This window comes from Acipenser ruthenus, chromosome 15 (assembly GCF_902713425.1).
Source record: "Acipenser ruthenus chromosome 15, fAciRut3.2 maternal haplotype, whole genome shotgun sequence".
Classification (NCBI taxonomy): Eukaryota; Metazoa; Chordata; class Actinopteri; order Acipenseriformes; family Acipenseridae; genus Acipenser; species Acipenser ruthenus.
This window is the reverse complement of record NC_081203.1, coordinates 3,982,756-4,003,963: the sequence shown is the minus strand read 5'-3', so window position 1 is coordinate 4,003,963 and position 21,208 is coordinate 3,982,756. Positions and strand designations below refer to the sequence as shown.

The 21,208-nt window shown below is 39.6% G+C and overlaps 1 protein-coding gene across 3 annotated transcripts in view; it reads right to left on the bottom strand.

The window, feature by feature from the left end:
• LOC117964710 (GTPase-activating Rap/Ran-GAP domain-like protein 3) overlaps positions 1-14,851 on the bottom strand; it is a 112,814-nt gene extending 97,963 nt beyond the window's left edge. For 2 of the 3 annotated variants that reach the window (XM_058986903.1, XM_058986905.1), the window contains exon 1: positions 14,358-14,849. In XM_058986903.1, coding sequence (XP_058842886.1) covers positions 14,358-14,458 — 101 coding nt within the window. In that variant the 5' untranslated portion in view covers positions 14,459-14,849. Of the gene's footprint in view, positions 1-14,357 lie in introns of all 3 variants that reach the window. The other variant, XM_058986908.1, reaches the window with a different exon arrangement.
• Between the last annotated feature and the right edge of the window lie 6,357 nt (positions 14,852-21,208).

Genomic DNA, 21,208 nt, shown 5'->3' with positions numbered 1-21,208 from the left:
CCGCAATCATGATAATGAGGGTCTCAATGAGCACCGCCTGTGCAGCGGGGTATTTAGCGGCCGCACTTGCAGTCCAGAGGTAAGGGGAGTTAGGAGTACAGAGAGCAGCAGGCGCTGTATGAGATTTGTGGAGCACGAAAATCAAACCAAACAAAGAAATATGTCAAGAGGAAGGGCAGCAAAGTCCTCTTGGCGCATGAAATTGAGTTATTTGGAAAAGCCTCGGCCAACATCATTTATGCTACCAAAGAGGCCAGATGTTACCAGGAGGACAGTCAACCAGGTGATGAAAAGGTGAAATTCAGCTATTAGGTCTAGGATATCCTGCAGAGTGAGACGATAACGCCTTACCACCGCATCCTCAAGCATCCCAAACAAAGTGACCCTGGGATTGAATATGCGTCTTGCCCTTCTCCTCCGAAGGTTTTCCTGCCTTTCCTCAACAAGAGCCAAGCGTCGCCACATCAGGAAGTGTGTACCACAGCAGCCATCCTGAGGCCAATGCCATTTAAACAAAATATTTGCATACTAGTCCTATGAGAGATTACAACAGGAATAACAATAGGTCATTTATAAAAAATAGAAACATGTACACATTACGCTTTAACTAACATTACCTCTTAACTAACACCCTAACCCATTCAGTTCTGGTCCTTGTCACAATGTGCGTTCTGAGTTTGAATTGGAAGGTTTATATTTAATAGGCACAGTGTGTTCACGGTCACTGTGCACACAGTGAAGCCAGTACAGCAGAAGGTGCTGCTTGTGTTTGTGTGTGTAAGAGTGGGTGGGGATCTTCAGTGTAAGCCAGTTCCTAACATTACTCCCCCACATTACTGCCCTTGTGACATAACGGACTGCCTTAGTAGAGAATACTTCATGAGGCAAAAAATAAATACTGCACATATAGCATGGGGCGAGTGTTCACACCACTCTACCAAGTGCTAAATGGATAGGGATTGGTACTTACATCAGTTAGAAAAAAGCAACATTAAACAAATGCGGTATGTCTTAGGTCCACTAGGGGCAGTGTTGCAGGTTAATGGTTAACTGTACCTGGAGAGACGACATCGTTTGAGGGGTGTGTTATCGTACAGCCTTCCTGTTTCCTCACAGCCTCTTACTATCACAGGAAAAATACAGCACATGCTTCCTCGTGTTGTGCGGTTCATCATTCACAATAATACTAGCACACACACTCAGACACGTCTACTGATTTTAGGATCACTAAGAGTTTGAAACTACCCACAATTCTGCACAGGTACAGGGCTCCAAGTCTTCAATCGATTTTCTTTTTTTTTTTTTTTTTGCTTGTTTGGCTTCAGTGTTTTAGATTTATTCCACTGGTAATCCCAGACGTTTTTTTGAACGAAGTCAGCATTAGGGCTAGAAAGGCCAATTCGATTCAGTCTCTGCACCCCGGGGAAACTCAGGGCAATCATTGGCACACATTCCTTGTGTTTGCCGAGAGCTGAAGAGCAGGCACAGTAATATGACAATGAAGATTAAATGCATTTCATTTTCAAAAATGGAATTGTCATTGTTAGCAGAACCCTCTCCGGGCATTAGAAGCAAGTGGAGTCTGACCTCTTTGTGGTTTTCAGACGGTAAAGCTGGTTTCCTGTATTAACATCTAGATAGCATTCGGTTCTCGTTTTCATGCGATCCTGGGCTGGCACCCCCACAGGTCTGAAACAGACTTGCTAAGTGTTTCTTAGATGGATCACACTTGGTAAGAACAAATCCTCACTTGTTAGAGTGAGACATAGTTAACAGAAGACAATTCAAGGGATACTTTATATCATCATTAACATTTTCCTCATGTTAAATGTCTTCCCTGTGTGCTCTATGTGATTCTATGCTGTTGTTTCCATTTAGATCAGTATCTGTCAAGTTTACTAACTGGTACATAAAAAATAAAACTTCTAAAAAGAAGAGGAAGTGAGGTGGGGGATGCATATTAGCGTTACAAGGTGCACTGAGGCCCATAGATGGAGCATTGTGTACTGAAGCCTGTGTAATGAGAATAACACATAGGAGTCAACCACTCTTGTCAGTGACAAACTAGTTTTGTAGCATGGTTCAGACTCTCATTTGGGGACACCAGCTCCTGTCAATGTAGAAATAAGGATTATTTAAAATACAACACATACACACACACATCCCTGTCTATTATTTTAAATTGTATCTCTTCAACAGTCTGACCATAGGCTAAGAAGCATTCAGATAGCCGGAAGCAGCCGCTGCTTTCATGTAACTCTCCGTGTGTGCAGACCACTAAAAAAAAAAAAAGTAATTTAGTCAGAAATGAGTCTCTCTCACAGACACAGCCTGCAGCTCTTTTTTTTCCAGTGACAAATAAATATTTGATCACCCAGATTCTCTGCCAACTGAGCTGTGGGGTCAGGTTTTAAAAGACAGCGCTGTTTATTGGTTGACGCAAAAGATTCATCGGCCGGGAGATTGTGGGTTCCAATCCCTGCTCAGTCTGTGACCTTGAGGAAGCACCTTTCCTTCACTCCAGACGGACATGCAGGACTCCACTGCCATCAAGACAGCCGTCTGGCTATCCAATCTAGCAGGGTCTCCCATTGCATAGCAGTGTATTCCCTTCCAGAGTTTAAGACACACCTGATACCTATACACTGTGGCTAATCAAGCACATATTAAAACCTGGAACCTGCTTTCAAACCAAACCAGGAAACTTCTACTGAGGGTACCATTCCGTGTGAACTGCTCATATCCCCATATCACAGCAATGGCCACAGCTCTGAGTGAGTGAGAAGGGTGCTGAGTCACTGCTTGCTGAAGTCCTGTAACATTGTTAACCAGCTGCATAACTGTAGGACCTTGCTTACTAACTTTAATCCCAATGATAATCGATAGCACCTGGATCACCAGCCCCCTCCAGCTTCTCAAGGGTGTCACAATCCACTCTGGCCATTTAGTTCTTTTCATCTCTACAGCTACCACAGTATATACTGAAATGCACCGCATGATTATTAAATCAAGTGGTTTCTATTTACCTTCCAGTTATCACTGCGCCATAATAGTGTCGAGTTTGTTCCTACCTTATCGAGTTGTGCATGTGTGGCTGGTTCTTTGATGTTTGATGTGGAGTTGCTTTGAAGATAGAAAGGGTGTTCAATGTGGAAAGCTGCCTTATATGCCCTTGGGCACAGACTGTGCGACTGAACACCAAAACATCACCTTCAACACACTCAACATAGAAAGTAATAAACAACCATTTTAATTTAAACCCATTTTTATCAATGCTGTGCAACTACGGGGTTGCAAAATGAAAAAATATGCCTCCTATGAATATTGTAGGCAAGCTCCAGTTTATTACTTGTGAAAAGCAATCAATCCCTGCAGCTATTATGATATAATGACATTTGCGCGCCCCACCTGACAATTTTGTGACATTTGACTTTGCCAAACAATGAGTCATCTGTGGAATTCTAATGGAGTCTTTTCCCCTTTGGCTTTTGTTTTAGTGTCACAGTATTGCGGATATGTGGAATGCAAATCCTGCTCTGCCAACATTGGAAATGTGATGCAGCATGCCAGCATTCAGCAAGTTCATAGGATGTGTAGAAACAGCAAGGCTTATTTGTGACGGTTCTTTTAAAATGAATGCAGTCTACCCTAGGACAAATGCCATCATTTTATACAGACAATGCAGGTACTTGATAAGTCCTGCTTTTGTGAAACTTTGAGAAACACGTTTTCAGTCTGTGAATAGCAGATAGCAGGTTCCTGCACTGACCAGATACTATAAATACTGCTTGATGGAGATTGATACTTTGACCCTTGAAGGACCCGTTGCAGACTGCTGTACCTTGACACGTGCTGTAAAACCAATTGCTTTATTGATCAGGCACTAAATAGAAGAACATTTTGGTTTACAAATACTTGCAATAAGCATTTATAACCCCTTCGGTGGTCAAAACTTCTGAATTGTGAAAAGAGCGTTATAGGATGCAAATTCTATTGGGTTCGAGGAGTTGCCCTTCCAACACTTTGAAAAAACACAGGAAACGTAACATGGTGTAATTCTACATGCAGTGATCGAAGGGTATTTTCAGGTATTTCTATCTTAACTAAATCCTTTAAACTCGTTCTGTAGATCACAGTATTTCTGAGCTATTTTACTACAGTATGCTATGCTGATATTTTTCATATGTCCTGCATTAGGTCTGAAATTCCTTTTTTGTTTTTGTTTCAGAAACTTAAAACAACTTGAAAGGCAACTTTGCTGTGCCTCTGCGTCATTAGTTTTCGGATTACAATTAAGTGTTTCTCTGCACCTCTGCCTTTTCCATTCATCATGTTTCCAATTGCTCTGTATCCCCTTAGGTGCGCAGCTCCTCTGAATCATGGCAGTAAATCAATTGAACACATCCGCACTGAATTTCAATCAATCCCAACCTAATCTGCTCAAGAATCGCCCTGCTTGCAAGCACAGCTGTCCACTCCAAAATACATACTTTATATAGCTGCAAATACTAAAGGCAAACCCCAGAGTGATCTCTGATAAGGCTATTTTTTTATTCTTGTGGCAGGTGATTTATTGCATCCCCCAAGGCTCTTTGCTTCACAGCTATTAAATGCTGCTGTTTTTTTTGTTTTTTTGCTCTCCATACTGCCCTCATCTGGCAGTGACAGACACTGCACATACTGGGGCTGGTAAGAAATTACCTGACACACACGTCCTCCGAAACATGTACCGTCAGCCGTCCGCTTCTTTTCACTCTGCAGGTCCGCCATACAGCCACCTCAGAGCTACAGCACTGGAGGACCACACAACTCTGGGCAGCTTACAGGCAGGCCCGCAGACGCCTGGCCAGTCTACAGGGGTCGCTGGTGTGCAGTGACACCCAGGCCAACCTTAGCCCTCCCTATCCGGGCGGCGCTTGACCAATTGTGCACCACCCCCTGGTAACTCCCATCCATGGTCGGCATTGGAATAGCCTGGACTCGCAAATGACCAGTTTTTATTCTGCTGGTAGTTGTGCAATCATTCAGATGGTCGCGCCCAGAGTTTTGCAACACTGTGGCCCGATAGCTAGGACCGCAAGGATGACAATGTCTTATCCTTATCCGTCTAGTAGGGTGTGTGCAGTGACCAGATCATACTCCAATACTGGGCTGCTGACAAGACAGAACCCCACATCCCTATCAACCCATCTGGGTGATATGCTGGACCAGAGGATAACAAACTGATATGCCCCACCACCCAATAACTCAAAGATGAGCTCCCTCCTCTCCCACCAACATTAATACACATCTGAACTACGTGCTTAAACCAATATACTGATATCAAATACTGGAAGACAAGGGTTTCATAAATAAGATACCTACAAACCTTACTGATCTAAGTCCATTGTTGCTATTAAATTGTATATCAACTCAGAGAAATTGTTGAAGTAGAGATAGGGCTTGTTCAATTCTGTTTTAAACTCAGGATTTAAATGGTAACATATAAATTAATTAATCAGTGAGAAGATTTTTGTTTATAGTACATGTGTACACCAGTAATGTGTGAAGAAAAGACCTCATTATTGACCACAAATATTAAATATACAAAAAAGCAGGATACACGTTTGTCTGAATAAGCAGCATGGCTAACATGTAAAGTATATTTGACATGCAAATTCTCTAAAGGTTTACTCACCGGCACAAACACACCTCTTTCAATGGTGCTTTAGAAAGGCAGACTGCTGTGTTTCCTGGCAAAAGTCTATTACAGTGTATTTTTTTTATTTCTTAGCAGACGCCCTTATCCAGGGCAACTTACAATTGTTACAAGATATCACATTATTTTTATATACAATTACATTATTTTTTTACACATTATTTTTTACATACAATTACCCATTTATAAAGTTGGGTTTTTACTGCAGCAATATAGGTGAAGTACCTTGCTCAAGGGTACAGCAGCAGTGTCCCCCACCTGGGATTGAACCCACGTCCAGAGCCCTAACCACTACTCCACACTGTGCACTGTGTAATGAAACACAGTGCACTTTAGTAGACAGATATGAAGACTAATCTCACGTGTGTACATCACAGTTAGGGCTTTGCCACCTGGGGCTTATGCAGCAACACCTAACAGGCCATGCATCGTCAAGTCCATTTACAGGTAGTAAATCACAATTACATCTCTTTAAAAAACTATTAGTGTAAATATGCCACACAGAACGGTTCCCCCATCCCTTCCATACATTTACACTGTACAGACACATCTCCAAACCCCCTAATAGTTACAAAGTGCCCCCCACCCATTAAAGTAATTTATCTCCATATGTGTTTATCACTGGGCTATGGCAGATACAGGAATAAAACAAGCTTCTGGCTACTTTTACATGAAAAAAACATCAAGTGAATCAAGTGAGCTCCTTCTCCCTCTTGTGGTTGTTCTACGCTACTACAGGCATTCGAATTTTACTTTTGGGGACCGAAATCTTATCCTAAAACTGTAAACAAAAAATATATTGAAATCACATTGTGTTTTTCATTCAAGAATATTATTATTATTATTATTATTATTATTATTATTATTATTATTATTATTATTTGGTCATTTAGCAGACGCTTCTATCCAAAGCAACTTACAGAGACTAGGGGGTGAACTATGCATCACAACTGCTGCTGCAGAGTCACTTACAACAGGATGTTAAGAGGCTTGCTCAGAATAAAAACATAATTATGCAAACATTTTGCATACAGTACTGTATAAATAACAGCTGTTCTTATCAGTTAAAATATGTTCATATGCTTTATTTCATTCTATTTGATTTCAGCCTCCTGTCTAATACAGTTGATTGCTCAAATTCTACTCCACTTGCAACACTAGCGGGTTATCGGGTTCAAGTTTGGTAGAGAAAAATCTTAATAAATCCATACTACATCTTTAAAAGATTTTACAAGAAAAGAAATTGAAATCTGTATCACAGCCTTTTAAAAACATGAATATCTGACTAAAGAATCGTGATCAATATATTTTTCAGAAGAGGCCATTGAGCAGTAAAGTGCCTGTGGCGTTGAACACAGCAATCGATTCCTTACGGGCCATTTAACAAACCCGTCATGATCCAACTAATGCTTTGTCATCCAGCCAGCGTGTCATCCAGCCACTCTAGTGCTGCAGCGAAATGAAAGCCCCTGGAGGAGTCAATCTACCACACCCCGGTAATCCAATCAGTCCTTGAACCAACAGACAAAAAGAGGGTTTGTTTCCAGTGGCCTCGGTACAGGTGGCTCTTGGTTTACCCAGATTAACACAGCTCTTGTAAGATACAGTATAGGGGAGTTACAAACCTCGTCAAGAATTAAATTCTTAACAGGTGCCTGTAGGAAAAAGTAGGTCACTCTGCAACCCACAGCATGCAGAATAGCACCTCACTACAAACACCAGACCTCGGTTTAAGATTCTGCAACCAACACACATACCAAGTCTACCTGTCACATTTTCCCAGTTGTCAGGTCACTACAGTACATTGGCTTCCAGTGAAGCGCTGTATTTTAAAACGTCGCTCCTCACTTTTATAAGGCTATCCGTGGTTTTCGGTCCTGCCTGTTTGTGTGAGTAATCTATCCCTTTCAAACTGCCCCGCACTCTAGAGATCTGCCAAGAACGTTCTCTTGGTAATCCCAAGAACTTGAATAAAACGCTATGGAGCTCCTTTACTTTGGAACTCACTTTCAGCATCTACTGTAAGTTTTTAATTATCATATCTCTCCTTTTACTAGCAAGCAGTTAAGAGCAGATTTTTGCCTTGGTATGCTTGTACACAAAGGACGCTGTAGAAATGAAACTGGTACAGTATAACATAAGATGATCAGTTGTAAGCATCTCTTACAATTACAGACTAAGTTTAATCATACTGTGCAGGACTGGATTAGGACACAGTCCACGGTGGATCAGCTGCAGGACTTCATCGTATATGTGCACTAGGTTTTGTCACAATGTCCCAGATTCACTTATACATCGTATTTACTCTTCTGTAGAGGCAGTAGTTGCAGATACAGGGTTGGAAATACGACTCCCGTTGCATAGCAGTTTGATCCATTCCTGGTTTTCCCGTGAGTTTATAAGACACACCTGAGCTTGTTACAGATACACTGTGGCGAATCAACACCTGGGATGGGGGAAACTGCCATGCAATAGGAGCCTTACTTCCATCCCCGAGATATACACCAGATGCTGAATAAAGAAGCTGTGTTATATCTCTGCTAAAATTTGAAAAAGCTCTGTTTTATTGCAATGACTCGACTGATCTAAATGGAAGGAAGAGCTAAATCCCACCTTGGTCTAAATACAGTATTTAACTACCATCAATCCTGGCATTTTACTTGTTTCAAAAGACAGAAATACACAAAAGAGACTCGCAAACACAGTTAGAGATGCTGCTTTGCAACAAAGTTCCCTTTGACGATTCAAACTCTAGTGGTATGTAGACCTGCCTTTAAATCAATAGATAGACTCCCCTGTGTGATAACCTGCCCGCTCATAGCCAGCTACCCAGAACTGTTCCTGTGTTATTTAATTATACCACTGAAGATTAAAGCCCTGACATTTGATATCTGTTTGATGTATGATGGCGTGTAAACTCCTTCTTGCACTGTTCAATATCGGTGTTGTTTTCCTGTCCCATTTTACCTGGTTGTGAGGCAGACCTTAATAAACAGCAACTCTGTTGTGCTTTGTTCTGTGAGTGTTTATATGCTGTTTGACAGCGCATCCTTTTATCAGGATCAGCATGGTTTAATATGCTGGAAGTGGGAAATGCTACAGCCGTAGACATTACAGTTTACACAACACGAAAGCTAAAAACGTAGCTTTAATACAGTTACCTACTGTATTTACATAACATTAGCGCCAAGCAGCTGTCAGAAACTGAATCATGTCCGCAAGCGATCACAAGCAATTTACACCTCTGCTGTAGTCACAACCGTGCTGTTAAAAATGGCTGGGGAAAAAGGCATTCATGAATAATATTCTCGTAAAACCTAAACTGTGGATTACGCTGGATGATCAAGTACTGTACTGGAACGTACAGATTAGTACGGTCATCCTTGAGCAAGCGAATGAAACGACCTCAGTATAAATTTGCATTGCACTAGCATAGTAGGTATTTCCATTCTGACATGTATTAAATAATAAATGCAACCTGCATGCTGTAAAACTGATTATGACAACGACAAGGAAAGACAGCAGTAGAACGGACCTGTAAAACTGTACACAGTTAGAACACAGATCTCAGATTGGAATACTACTTATTGCAAGGCTACCGCTACAGATCAGTTAACTATGGGAATGCAATCATTCTAAATAGGTTATATATGATTTTCTTATGTGGTCACTTTGATCTGTCATACATGATGTACCCAGCTTCTGGGGTTATGCTACATTCTTATATATGTCTTTTATTAGAATTGCTCTGTCTCTCTAACCCTGTGACCCCTGGAAGAGAATTGCATCTGGCACAGGGCAAGAAAGGTCACGGCTTCAATTACCTTTTTACAATGGAATAGAATAGAGAGTAGTGGCTTTCTGATTGGACGGTCTGGTTTAGAGGTCGCCTATGTAAAGAGGTTGCAAATCTACCTTCGATAGAGGACTCCGGTTGACCGGGTGCAAGTCTGTTATATAGTGTTTACACATTATGCGGTTGCAACTCATTTTAGAGCACATCGATATTATTAGTATATTAATGCCATACCGACACAACACTTCACAGAGAAACGGACAGTGTGTGTCACCAAGCACTGGCGTTAGGGTAAATACAGTGTCACTCTTCATAGCCACTTTAGGACTGATCTAGGAACCAGGAACCAGTTACTGCTAGATTTTGCAGGACTTTAATATATAAATTAAAACAGACATCCTCCCCCTTTGCAACATGTCCCGGTTAACTTCATGGTATGTAACAAACAGCTGCGGATTCAAAAAAAAAAAAAAGGATTTGTTTATTGTCTGCATACAAACGATTAGAACTGGCGCTTTTAACCACTTGGAATTGGAGCTGTAATGGAACGCTGACCCCTGTAGGTGAAGCGAGGTAATGGTATTGAAACGCTAACCTAACAAACTAGTCAAGTCTTTCTGCAGTGTGTTAAGAAACTTGCTGTGGGGGCTGTACTGTAGCCAGATCCCCCCCCCAGCCTCCACCAGATCCATGCAGGACACTGCTGTGTTTTCACTGAGCACAAGGTGATAACCCAGATGTCCATGCTGAGAATGGTGAGCGCACACGTGAGCAATGGCCATCTGTCAATAGATTTCTTGTTGCACCGATACTGCCTATATTAACAGTACAGGTCCACAGTGTAGTAACAGTGAGAAATTAACCTTGAGACCTGCTGTTTTCTAACAGACTGATCTGCAGGAATAAAAAGCTTGAAGAATCTTGCCCTATCTTGTGCCTTGTTTTTGCATTATTAAAAATGTTGCAGTTGCTCATGGTTAGAAATGCACACTAGCTCTGCACTCAGTTTGAGAAATAAGCCCCTTGTTTAATAAATTGTCCCTCTCCTACAGATGCATGAACAACTCTGAAATGAAACCTACAGACTCAGGTGAGGCTTATTCATGCTGTGATGTGTGATCCATTCAGAGCAGATAATGCAGGATACGTGGTCATTTTAATAATATACTTTAGCAAGGGGAGTTCTGAAACCCAGGGTACAGGGTGCCGGGTGCGTTTCTAACCCTGAATTACCCTATAAGCTCATGTTACTCTGTATAACCATTTCCTGTCAAATATTATCAGAATATTATCAAATATTATCAGCACAACTGAATTTGCAGAGGTCATGCATCAACTGATTGTGCTGCAGGACCTAGTCTACATAGAGCACCATGGCATGGCTATACCTAAGATAGAGGCTCCTAACAAAAGGTCATGATATGTGTAGTTTCCTCAGACAATTGGTTCAGATGACCGTTCCGTTAAATTTGGTCTAACAGTTTTTTTTAACATATTGTAAATCCCACCCAATCAAGCCACATGGAAATGTCTTCTTAACCCTACCCTATGAAAGTTAACGACCATCTCCCTTGTTTTCTTACCTGTTGAAGTTATGGGCTAAATGAATGAAGATCTCCACCTGTGTTATATTTAGCAGACAGTCAGTTACCTGGCTTGGGATGAGCGGTAGTCAAGATTAGGGGTGTCAGTTTCCAATTCGTTTTAAACATAGTGGAAACATTTGAAACCAATCAGAATAGCCATCATGAGAAGGTTTCATTTCACTTATACATAAATGACTGCAGTGTTTCTTTGTGTAGCATTGAATAGCAAATGGAAAACACTGTGAAGCAATAATGACAATTAAATCAATTGGCCTTCTCTGTATACTGAACATGTATATTTGACCAAGTTAAGGCAAATTCCCAAGGGTGTAACTCGCGTTAAAACGTTTAAACTATTAACACCTATAGTCAAGATGCAGGTAAAACTGAGACATTCTATAGTACCTTCTAAAAGTTGACCATGGTGGCCTTTTTCATGGTGTTTGTGAAATAGTACCATGCTATTCCCATGATTAAGCTATGCATTTACCATATTTTACCATGGTTTGCCATGTTTGTTTTTTAATATACTTTACCAAACCTTGCTATAGTTTATCATGCTCGCCTATGCTTTAGCATGCTTTCACTATGCTTTGTTACACTTTGCTTTTTCTATGGTAAACTTGCATAAGGGATAAGCATTACTAATGCCATGTATATATATACAGCCCAACAGCATTTGCGTCATGGCTTTCTGGGTTTTCCCACCCACACAAATGCAGTTCCACATTTACAGCTCTGCCCTCGCAGCAGGAATGGGCTTCTCCAGATGGTTTGTAGATTAAATATATGCTGAGGTAATCCCCTATAGAGCCCTGCCATCTCGCATTTACTCCACACTGAGCTGATCGGTTGTGACACGGAAGTCACTGAGCTTTTTGTATCTATGATCTCCTGGAAGGCCTTTGAGACGGTCATCCAGGCCTCTCAATTAACGTTATTGAAAAGGTTAAAAAGGTCAGTCCAAGCTGACAACACACACACACACACACACAACACATTCGCACACACAGTGTTTATGAGGACTTTACACTGACTCCCAGACTTCAGATCTCTAAAGTCCAGAGAGGGCTGGGAGAGTAAGGGATCCACACAATAATACAATAATGACAGGTACAGGGGCTAAAGGAAATACTGGTGTATTTTTTTGTTTGAAGTATCTGTTTAAACATTGCATGACTGTATCCTCATCATAAGGCTGGTTTTGTCAGTTCCCTTCCTTGTGAGGACTCTCCCTCCCCACCTCCCCCATGTCCTTGAAGTACAGTTGGCCTGCAGGCTCATCAGGAATAAATAATAAGTACTCCAGTTACTTCTGGGGATGATTTTACAGTTTACATCAGAAGACATTACCGTCATGAATGTAAGGACAAATCCCTTGGTACAGTGCTCTGAAACATCTTTGATTTATTTTATTTTTTCGACATTGGGTAATTTTGCATATGTTTTTAGTGTTTTTAGAGTATTTTTCCCCTGTAGGTTGCTTATTTCCATTAAAGTAATGATAGTGTTTAATAGGGACTCTCACGGAGAAAGGCAGATGTTAAGAAGTGTCCAAAATACTTGCCAACAGATGCACCACTAAATAACTCAGCATTGTTGCTTTAACTATATTATAATAACATGCTATGTTTTTTAGTATATAGCCATTCAGGGTTTGACTGTTTACCTACTGGTTTATTTCTTTATTAAAGAGTCATTCACACGTCTTGTGTTACTGCCTCCCCACCTGTTTCTGATGTTCAGTTGCAATCCCTCTGAGTGGTTCTGATGCCAACTGCAATTCTGTGTTTAACTCTTTTTTTCCGCTGTTCAGGTGCTTTCACTGGCGTTCAAGGCCGGCTCTTACTTGAGTTAAGTATTGTCAAAGCCTTACTCCAGCACTGCGCTGGGAGCTACGCCTTAGCCATTGTTTTGACCAGTTAGTGGATTTTGTGTGGTTATGTCTCCACCTAGTGGTGAAAACATAGCTACTAAATACATTTTCTAATGGACTCGATTACGACCGATAGTGAGACACAGTATGTGATTCTGAATAATAAAAGTTTTTGAATAAATATGTTTTTAAAGGAATTTCTAAAAACATGATTATAATGATGTACCTTTATCTTATGTATCTTATTCTGTGTGCACCAACACATAGCCACAACGCTGCTTTGCATGACTCAAAAATGTCCATTAATTTCTGTTTTACAGAATTAGGATTAAATACAGTACGCCTGTACTGTGTTGTTAACCGTGTTTTTGGGTTTTTTTTAATACAGTTGAATAAGTCACAGTATATTTTAGTTTATCTATAGAAGTAAACGCATTTCACAGTACTTTGCTCACAGTGGCGAAGTTAGTTATTTATCTCCTCTGGTCCCCAGAGGACAGACTATTAACGCAATGTGAGAGTCAGTTATGTAATGTTTATGAGGCTCAGAAATGTGTTTAAAAATAAATAAAAGACGGAAATAACCAGCATAATTTGTTTCCTACAGGAAGTTGACAGTAAGTGCACAGTTTACTAATACAGTAGGCTACACCTGTGTTTCCGACACACAGAATGCTGTCTACTTTATTATTATTATTATTATTATTATTATTATTATTATTATTATTATTATTATTATTATACCTTTCATACAGATATACAAATTACAATTGTAGCCATAATAATAAAAAATATTATTATTAGTAATATTATTAGTATTATTATTCGTATTATTCGTATTATTAGAGTATGAAGTGTACAGAAAAAGCCATGTTTTTTCATTCTTAATATTATCACAGCTCCTAAGCTAAGGTTTATTAAAACGTTCTCATGTAATAGCGCCAGTCCTGTTTTCTATGCTTTGCAAATACTCCTAGTTCACAAACAAACACGGTGACTGAGACACAGAGACACAGTGTTTACCATCCGCTTTATACGGACAGCATTTTTCACGAGACAGGAATGGCTCCTGGTCCTGTTGCAGCATGTAACCGGTGAGATGTGGGTGGCAATGCGCGCAACTTAGACTGTCCTCAAACATCCCGGGTACACTATGACTGCAACATTCTGTTGTACAAATTAAAAAAAAATACTCCAAGATTGACAAGTTATAACAATGATGTATTAGACAAACGCCTTGTCATATATAGTCATTGCTAGTGAAGGGACAGAAATTGACCATTATTAGTAAAAATAATATTGTGCAGAATATTGAACATATAGTCCATGTGATTGTTAGGGTCTAGTAAAACCGGGCAAGCTAGTTTAAGACAGTAGTATAATACAATAAAAACAGCCTACCTCGTTATTTCAAAGCTGCAGCCCTTTCTCAGCAACATCGCTCTCTTTCTCATAATAGAGGATCTTTCTTTACCGAAGTATACATTGATATCCGAATTCATGAGTGCAGTCACAGCCTCCAGAAACTCGGAAATAAATTGATCCTCAAACAAGCGCAGGCAGTAACTGCAAAACTCTGCAGAAATGACACTGCCGTCAAAAAAAAAAAAAAAAAAGTAGAATATTTCAGTGCAGAAATTGAAAAGGAAACATAAAAGCGACCGGCAGACTTTCTCTTGTAAATAAAACTATATAAGAAAAAAGAAAACGTCCAGACGATGAATTAAATATGTTGCACCGTAGTGTCGCTAACCGATAAAGAAGAAAAGTCAATCTATACTGCCTGTGGTCTTATTTTTATGTTTCTTTCAGGGAGATGCGGTCGGTACCTGTCCAGTCACAAATCTCTTATTTTTTTTCAAAAGTAATGACCTGAAACGGGAGTCAGCATACAGTCAGGGCTCAGTACTTCTCAGTGGTAGATATACCACTCCCTCGGATGCCGTCAACAGATCCTGCTGGGTCCTAAAGCCCGGTTTCAAACGATACAGAAAAAAAAATCACTTAAATACTGTAAATGCGTAAAAATCTGTTTACTACCAAAGCATAACGCATTTCAGAATTTCTACCCGAAACCCTTAATATATTTCTGTAGTCTGGGATGTTATATAAATGCACGGCATTAATTATTCAACAATACAATCGATCAAGTGGTGGGATTGCTTGAGAGAGAGAGAGAGAGATCCTAAAAAAAACAATACATTAAGTAACTTTAAGTAATGCACAAAGCCCTATGGTAATCCCAAATTCGCTTCTTGAAGTCACAAAATGGGCCCGTGTCAAAACGAGCCAGTTACGTGTTTGTTTAGTTGTTCAAGGTTAATTTACCAAACACATACAATACACGATTTTAGCTAATCTACCTTGTGTGTGTATTTACTGAGTATGTCGAGGTCAGTTGATTCTAATAGCAATGGTAGACAGCACATAATAATCCAGATTAATTTGTTTCGCTGACCGCGCTGCGTGTTCCCGAAGTGCAGGTACGTACCATTGAAAATATGTTCTTTTTAATTATATCAGTATACGGCCTACAGTAAGTAAGTGTGTATGCAGCATTTTTTGGGGTCAGGTGTACTACTCGAAGTTTTATAACAACAACTGAATAGATTAACTAAACAGTTAATAAATACCGGAATAAGAAGAAATATAGCCCACGAACTACCACTTAGTGGTACTGTAAACTGTCAGACATTTAAACTAGAACACGCTATACAGAAGACGCTGTGGTGTTTGCTGTGTGGTCTACACATAGCAAATTTAAAAAAAAGTAAATACTTTGACTTGAGAACCTTCAGCGATTCCCTGACGGAGCCTGTCAAGCCTTACAAGAATAGGAGTTTGCATTTCATAACTGGAATCGTACAGTAAGCACATTGTGCGTAAAAAACCAAAAACGCACACACACACAAACACACACACGTTAGAAGCGTTCTCTCTATATCCATCAGTCAAGTAAGGCTCCAGTGGAATACTGAACAAACAAATCACATTAAAACCAGAACGGTGATTCCCATGTTGTACCTGATGCATTCCTTCTTAGCCCGTAATTGTTCAACATTCTTTTATACTATATTAACACAAGAATATGGAAACTCATTTAAATAACACGCTATTTGTAAAAACACGAGTGTAGGACTTAAATAGCACATACTGTAGTTCCCCCAGAACCGGACTGCCTCATTAATGTGACATGTTGTTATGCGTTATGATGCTCTGGAGACACCTATTCATTTTCTGTGGAAACTGTGCAGCAGTAATGCTTTCATAGTGCGTTCTACTGCTGAACAATATAGTGCTTAAACTAGGGATTTGAATGAGTGGCACTTATAAATCCACTAGAGCCGAGAATTCCACTACTTTACTTAAATATGCTGAAAGGTAAAACATGGTGACCATCAGGCTTGTCTTATTTCACTAGCGTGCTGCTGGATCAATACCATAATCCAGCAATCACATTCACTTACTCAGAGCGCTAATGCCTGTTTCATAAGAACTGGAATCCATGGCTTCACCATTGACATAAACGGAATGTGGTTTTGTGTGGTTTAAACACCACAGTCACTTATTAGGGCAATGTATGTGTGTTTACCCCCTTTTGTTATATAGTATAACTTTCTGAATATGCCATAGCCAATGATCTTCAATTTCAATACCAGCGACACTGCAATAGTAGTGTGATGACCCTGTTTTGATGTGTGGTGCAGATAATCAATGGGGTGTGGCTGAACAGAATGCTAATCTGTATAATATATGGTATTGCCTGTGGTGATAATTTCTGGACAACTCCCCATTGCATGTACAAGCCTGGGGCATATTGTTAACAGATCATTCAAATAAGAATGATAGTTGTCTCAAGAGATCCGTTTCAAGTGCTCAATACAATGCATGAAGACAGCGTTCTCTTCATTTCTACTGCTCCTAATGCTCAAGGGGATTTATCACTGTGGACCGTGATGTTATCACCATGCTTTTTAAACATGACATGTCTTCTGAGGTATAGGCATCAAGCATAGCAGCTGGTTTACAGTCCTTTCCAGAGGTGAGCCACAGCTTCAACCATAAAGCAGCCGTCCCCTTTGGCTTTGATCAATTCAGAGAGCAAGGCAATCCCCATGCACGACGACTGTGATATAAGAAATGTGGCCGATGTGAGTGTGGGAGAATCGGCACGTCACACAGCTCACTTCACAGGAAAGGTGACTGGAAGAAAAAGCAACGTTTAGTTGAACAGGAATCCCGGTTCTAGTTCTGTAAAGATTACTCTACAGTTCTGATATACAGGGGACTCCAAACCTCCCTATTGAAGCTTCAGTTATTATTGTACTATTGTAAAATATCTTAACTCTGCATACAAAGAAGTTGCTTATCCATGATCTGGTTTAAATGAATACATTATTTTACTGATTCATTTTTGGCACTGCGTTTGAGCTTCTTATTGCTTTACTAACACTTGCATGGTAACACTTGATGTTACGTATCTCTAATTACTGTGTATTTACAATGTTATTATGCATAGTTACAATGTACTTAATCTGTAAATCTTTTTGCATGATGCATAGAAGTGCACGATTGTATCAGAAAAGGGTTAGGGTTCGGGTTATGTCTGCAAAAAGATTTACACATTAAGTACAATGTAACTATGCATAATAACATTGTAATTATGTGTAAGTAGAGCACACATGGATTTACTAAGTAACTACACAGTAGTTAGAGACCACTTTGCCTCAATAGGAGGTTATAGTGACATCTTCAAGATTTTTTTTTACTGGCAAATAAACATCAGCATCACATACACACATGCATCATTCAGTTACAAATATTACATCATCAAAGCTGTTATCTGCAAGTTCACAAAAAGCATGCAAACATCATGTACAGTAAAACAGGAACCGCCTTCTGTTACACAATTATCAACACTTGAAATCACACAAAGATACCAAAGAACAGTGTTAAACCTCTTTTTAAAGATGGTTCCAGGAACAGAGAGCAATGCAACTGAAAGCATTTTTAAATAACGACAGAGACCTGAGTTTATGTGCACTGGTATGGATTGTTCGCAAATCATCAAGATAAGTTAGTAGTTAATTATATTATAGACATTATTGTTCCAGTTGATAGTGCATTATTGTGTACAGTTGATAGTTTCATGTATGGGTTTTATAATATTGTAGTTAGGAGCCATTGGTACTGTAAAAGGCGGTGCAATTTGGGTTCTGTGTTATAACGAGAATGAAAGCTTTAGTGCAGGGGTGGCCTAGCTCTGGAGAGCAGCAATCCTTGAAATCATTAATGGTAAAGACCTGGACATCTTTTTTAGTGTTGACCAATTAAGAAAATAATTGGTTCAATAGTAACTGAGAACTCAGGTGGAATGAAAACCAGAAGACCCTGCAGCTCTCCAGGACCAGGATTGGCCAGTTTTTATGTAATGGCATTATGGGACAAATAGGAGCCATACACTGCTTTATAACCTGTTCTGCAGTATAAAGGGCTGCCTTATAACATCTGAAAAAAACGAAAAACTGTATGGTGATCTGCACTAGGGGAATCAGTGGGCCCCACACCTCCTCCTTTCTGAAAGTGTCTCATCTGTAATCTATCAAATAAATTGTATGAACAAGCCACAGCAAACAGAAATTATAATTTCCAAGGAGGTTCCTCTGATGTGGGAATATTATAGGAATACAGCGATATCAGAGGGATTGCTCTTCAGTGACAGACTATGATAGAGATTGATATAAATCTAGAGAGAAGACCACTATAGAAAGGCCAGTGGAGGGATATTAACACAGAATCCGTGATGCAACAAATGAAAAAGTCATGTGGTTTGTCTGAGCTGAAGGATGGCCTCTTAAACACTGCTGGTTAAGAGGCGCTATGTAAAAAATGTAGACATACCTCTGTTGCACCCGGCTTTGTTCCAGCATCCGTCTCACTAATTGCGTCTATCTTCACCCTAAATAAACTTGTCACACTTTATCTTGTCACTTCTTAAATCTGCAAACCTAATTACTCTTTGAGGGGAAGCCCTCCACAGATGAGCAGGGGCTAATTCTCACTGCACCTAATTCCCCACACTCCATCCTCCTTTTAGCTGTCAAGTGTCACGACTGATGAATGAAAAAGAACACTGATGGGCACAGTAATTAAAGCTGCACAATGAGACAGGATTATCTCCTACTTAGCCCATTTTTTGGTCAGCAGTTGAATGAACTTGGCGAAATTAAAATGTATTATTATGCACACTGTATTTTATCACATTTTCAATTTAATTGGATGAATTTATTTGTTGGAAACGATGAGCTAAAGTCACCAGTGAGCCGAGAGAAAACACCAGCAAGATCAATACAGGGTTTTATGATGTGCTGTTGTTTTGGTTGTTAAACTGAAACTAATAGGGATGGGTGATGAGAGAACTGGTTTAACCCTTGATAGATCAGGCTTCGGTATTTTTTAATAATGAAATCATACCAAATCTTCGGTATTCGGGTGACCTAAAAACCTGTTTTTTTTACAGGTGGATACAAAAATGCCTCCAAGTCTAAAGCACATCTGTGAACTGTATAAAACTGCAACAACTCTAAATAATAATTTATCCATAATTATAAAACTTGTAAGATATGAAGAAAATAGTAAGAGAAAATGTTTCTTCCTGCAACATTCCTACGGGCTAGGGTTGCAACTGGGACAGCCTTGCCTGAGGTTTAAATAACATAGTGGGGAGTGATTGAAGGAGGGAGCCCAGGCATGCAAAAGCTGGTTTAATGTTGAATGTCTTTTTATTTTGAAGAGGGCATCATCTATTTGTTCATATTTTCCCTCAACCCAGAAACGCTTGAGGCTATCTGGAGGAACATTAGACTCCAGAATGACTGAATCGCAATTCGTTTTTGTTGATGTTTGTTTATTTCCTTGTCTCCAGATGCTTTATTAGGTATTATGTTTCTGTAGGGAAGGTGAGCTAGAAAGTGGAACATTAGAAAGAGGGTATTTTATTACACACAATCCTGTAGAAACGCAATCAGACCCAGTCTTTAATTCACTTCTATTTTAATCTTACAATAACTAGAACCAAATAACTAAGCTATATATGTCAAGTTCTCTTTAAGACTCTCGCACTGTGTTCTGTTAAAAAATGTGTAACAATAACACAATTTTTTCTTGTTTAAAAAAAAATAGGAGTTAAGTAAAGAATGGAGGAAACTTAAATTTAATTAAATCAATTTAACTTCACTCGCTGTTTGCGATCGGTTTGAATTAAAAATAAACAGCTGCCTTTTTTTTTTTTTTTTTTTACATTATCAATGAAACAGAATCATAGTCTCAATCAAGTTACGGGAGAAAAAAACAAAGTCACAATCAACACTTTTCCAAGAGTTTAATTGAACTGAGTCAGCTAAAAAAAAAAAAGGGACATCACATGATCAAAAATAAAACCAGAAAACGAAGCGTCCTATATAGAGAGAACAAAAATACATAAAAGCAATTGACCTTCTGTGACTGCTGCACCCTCACAATACTTGCAAACTCTACATCTGACCAGTCACTAATTAGAGTTTAAAAATATTTTTTTGCATGAACCAAACATGAATATCTTACACTTCAAGTAGGGCATGTTTTCATGTATTAATGTCTGAATTACTTTTAGCTGGAATAAGTGCTTTAAAACTAGATGTTAGTGCCCTACACAAAACCGTGTAGTCCAGCCAATTCAAGATATAATGTTTCTTGAGGTCACTTCAGATGACTCAGTCCCAAGGCTCCAGAGCTAAGATCACGCATTTGTCTCAGGACCTGGAGATAATGGTGTGTATCACAGCAGTGGATCAATTGAAAGAACATTTGGTATCCTGTCAAGTCAAATTGCATGCCTGGTAGGGGGACAGCCTACATAAACATCCTTGGAAGGGTTGCCTTTTCTTTGTGGCTGTGCTACAGTAATTTTCCTGCTGGGATTCCTTCCGTTTTATTGGAATCAAAATGGTTAGGCGATGCAATGGCCCACAATAAATCTTGCAGGTCACTGTGACAGGTAGAGCATTCTTCATTTCATGCACAGCCTTGGTGTGCATCCTGAGGTTCAGGTACTGTACAGACAACATCGAAACTGTTAGGAATGCATAGCACATTAAACAATCACGGAAACTAACATAATGCAAGCATGATGTGCTTCTTTATATAATGCATGTTCCAAAGTGTATTTATTTTTCATATTTCAATAGCCAGCTTGTAGCAGTGATGTCACAATA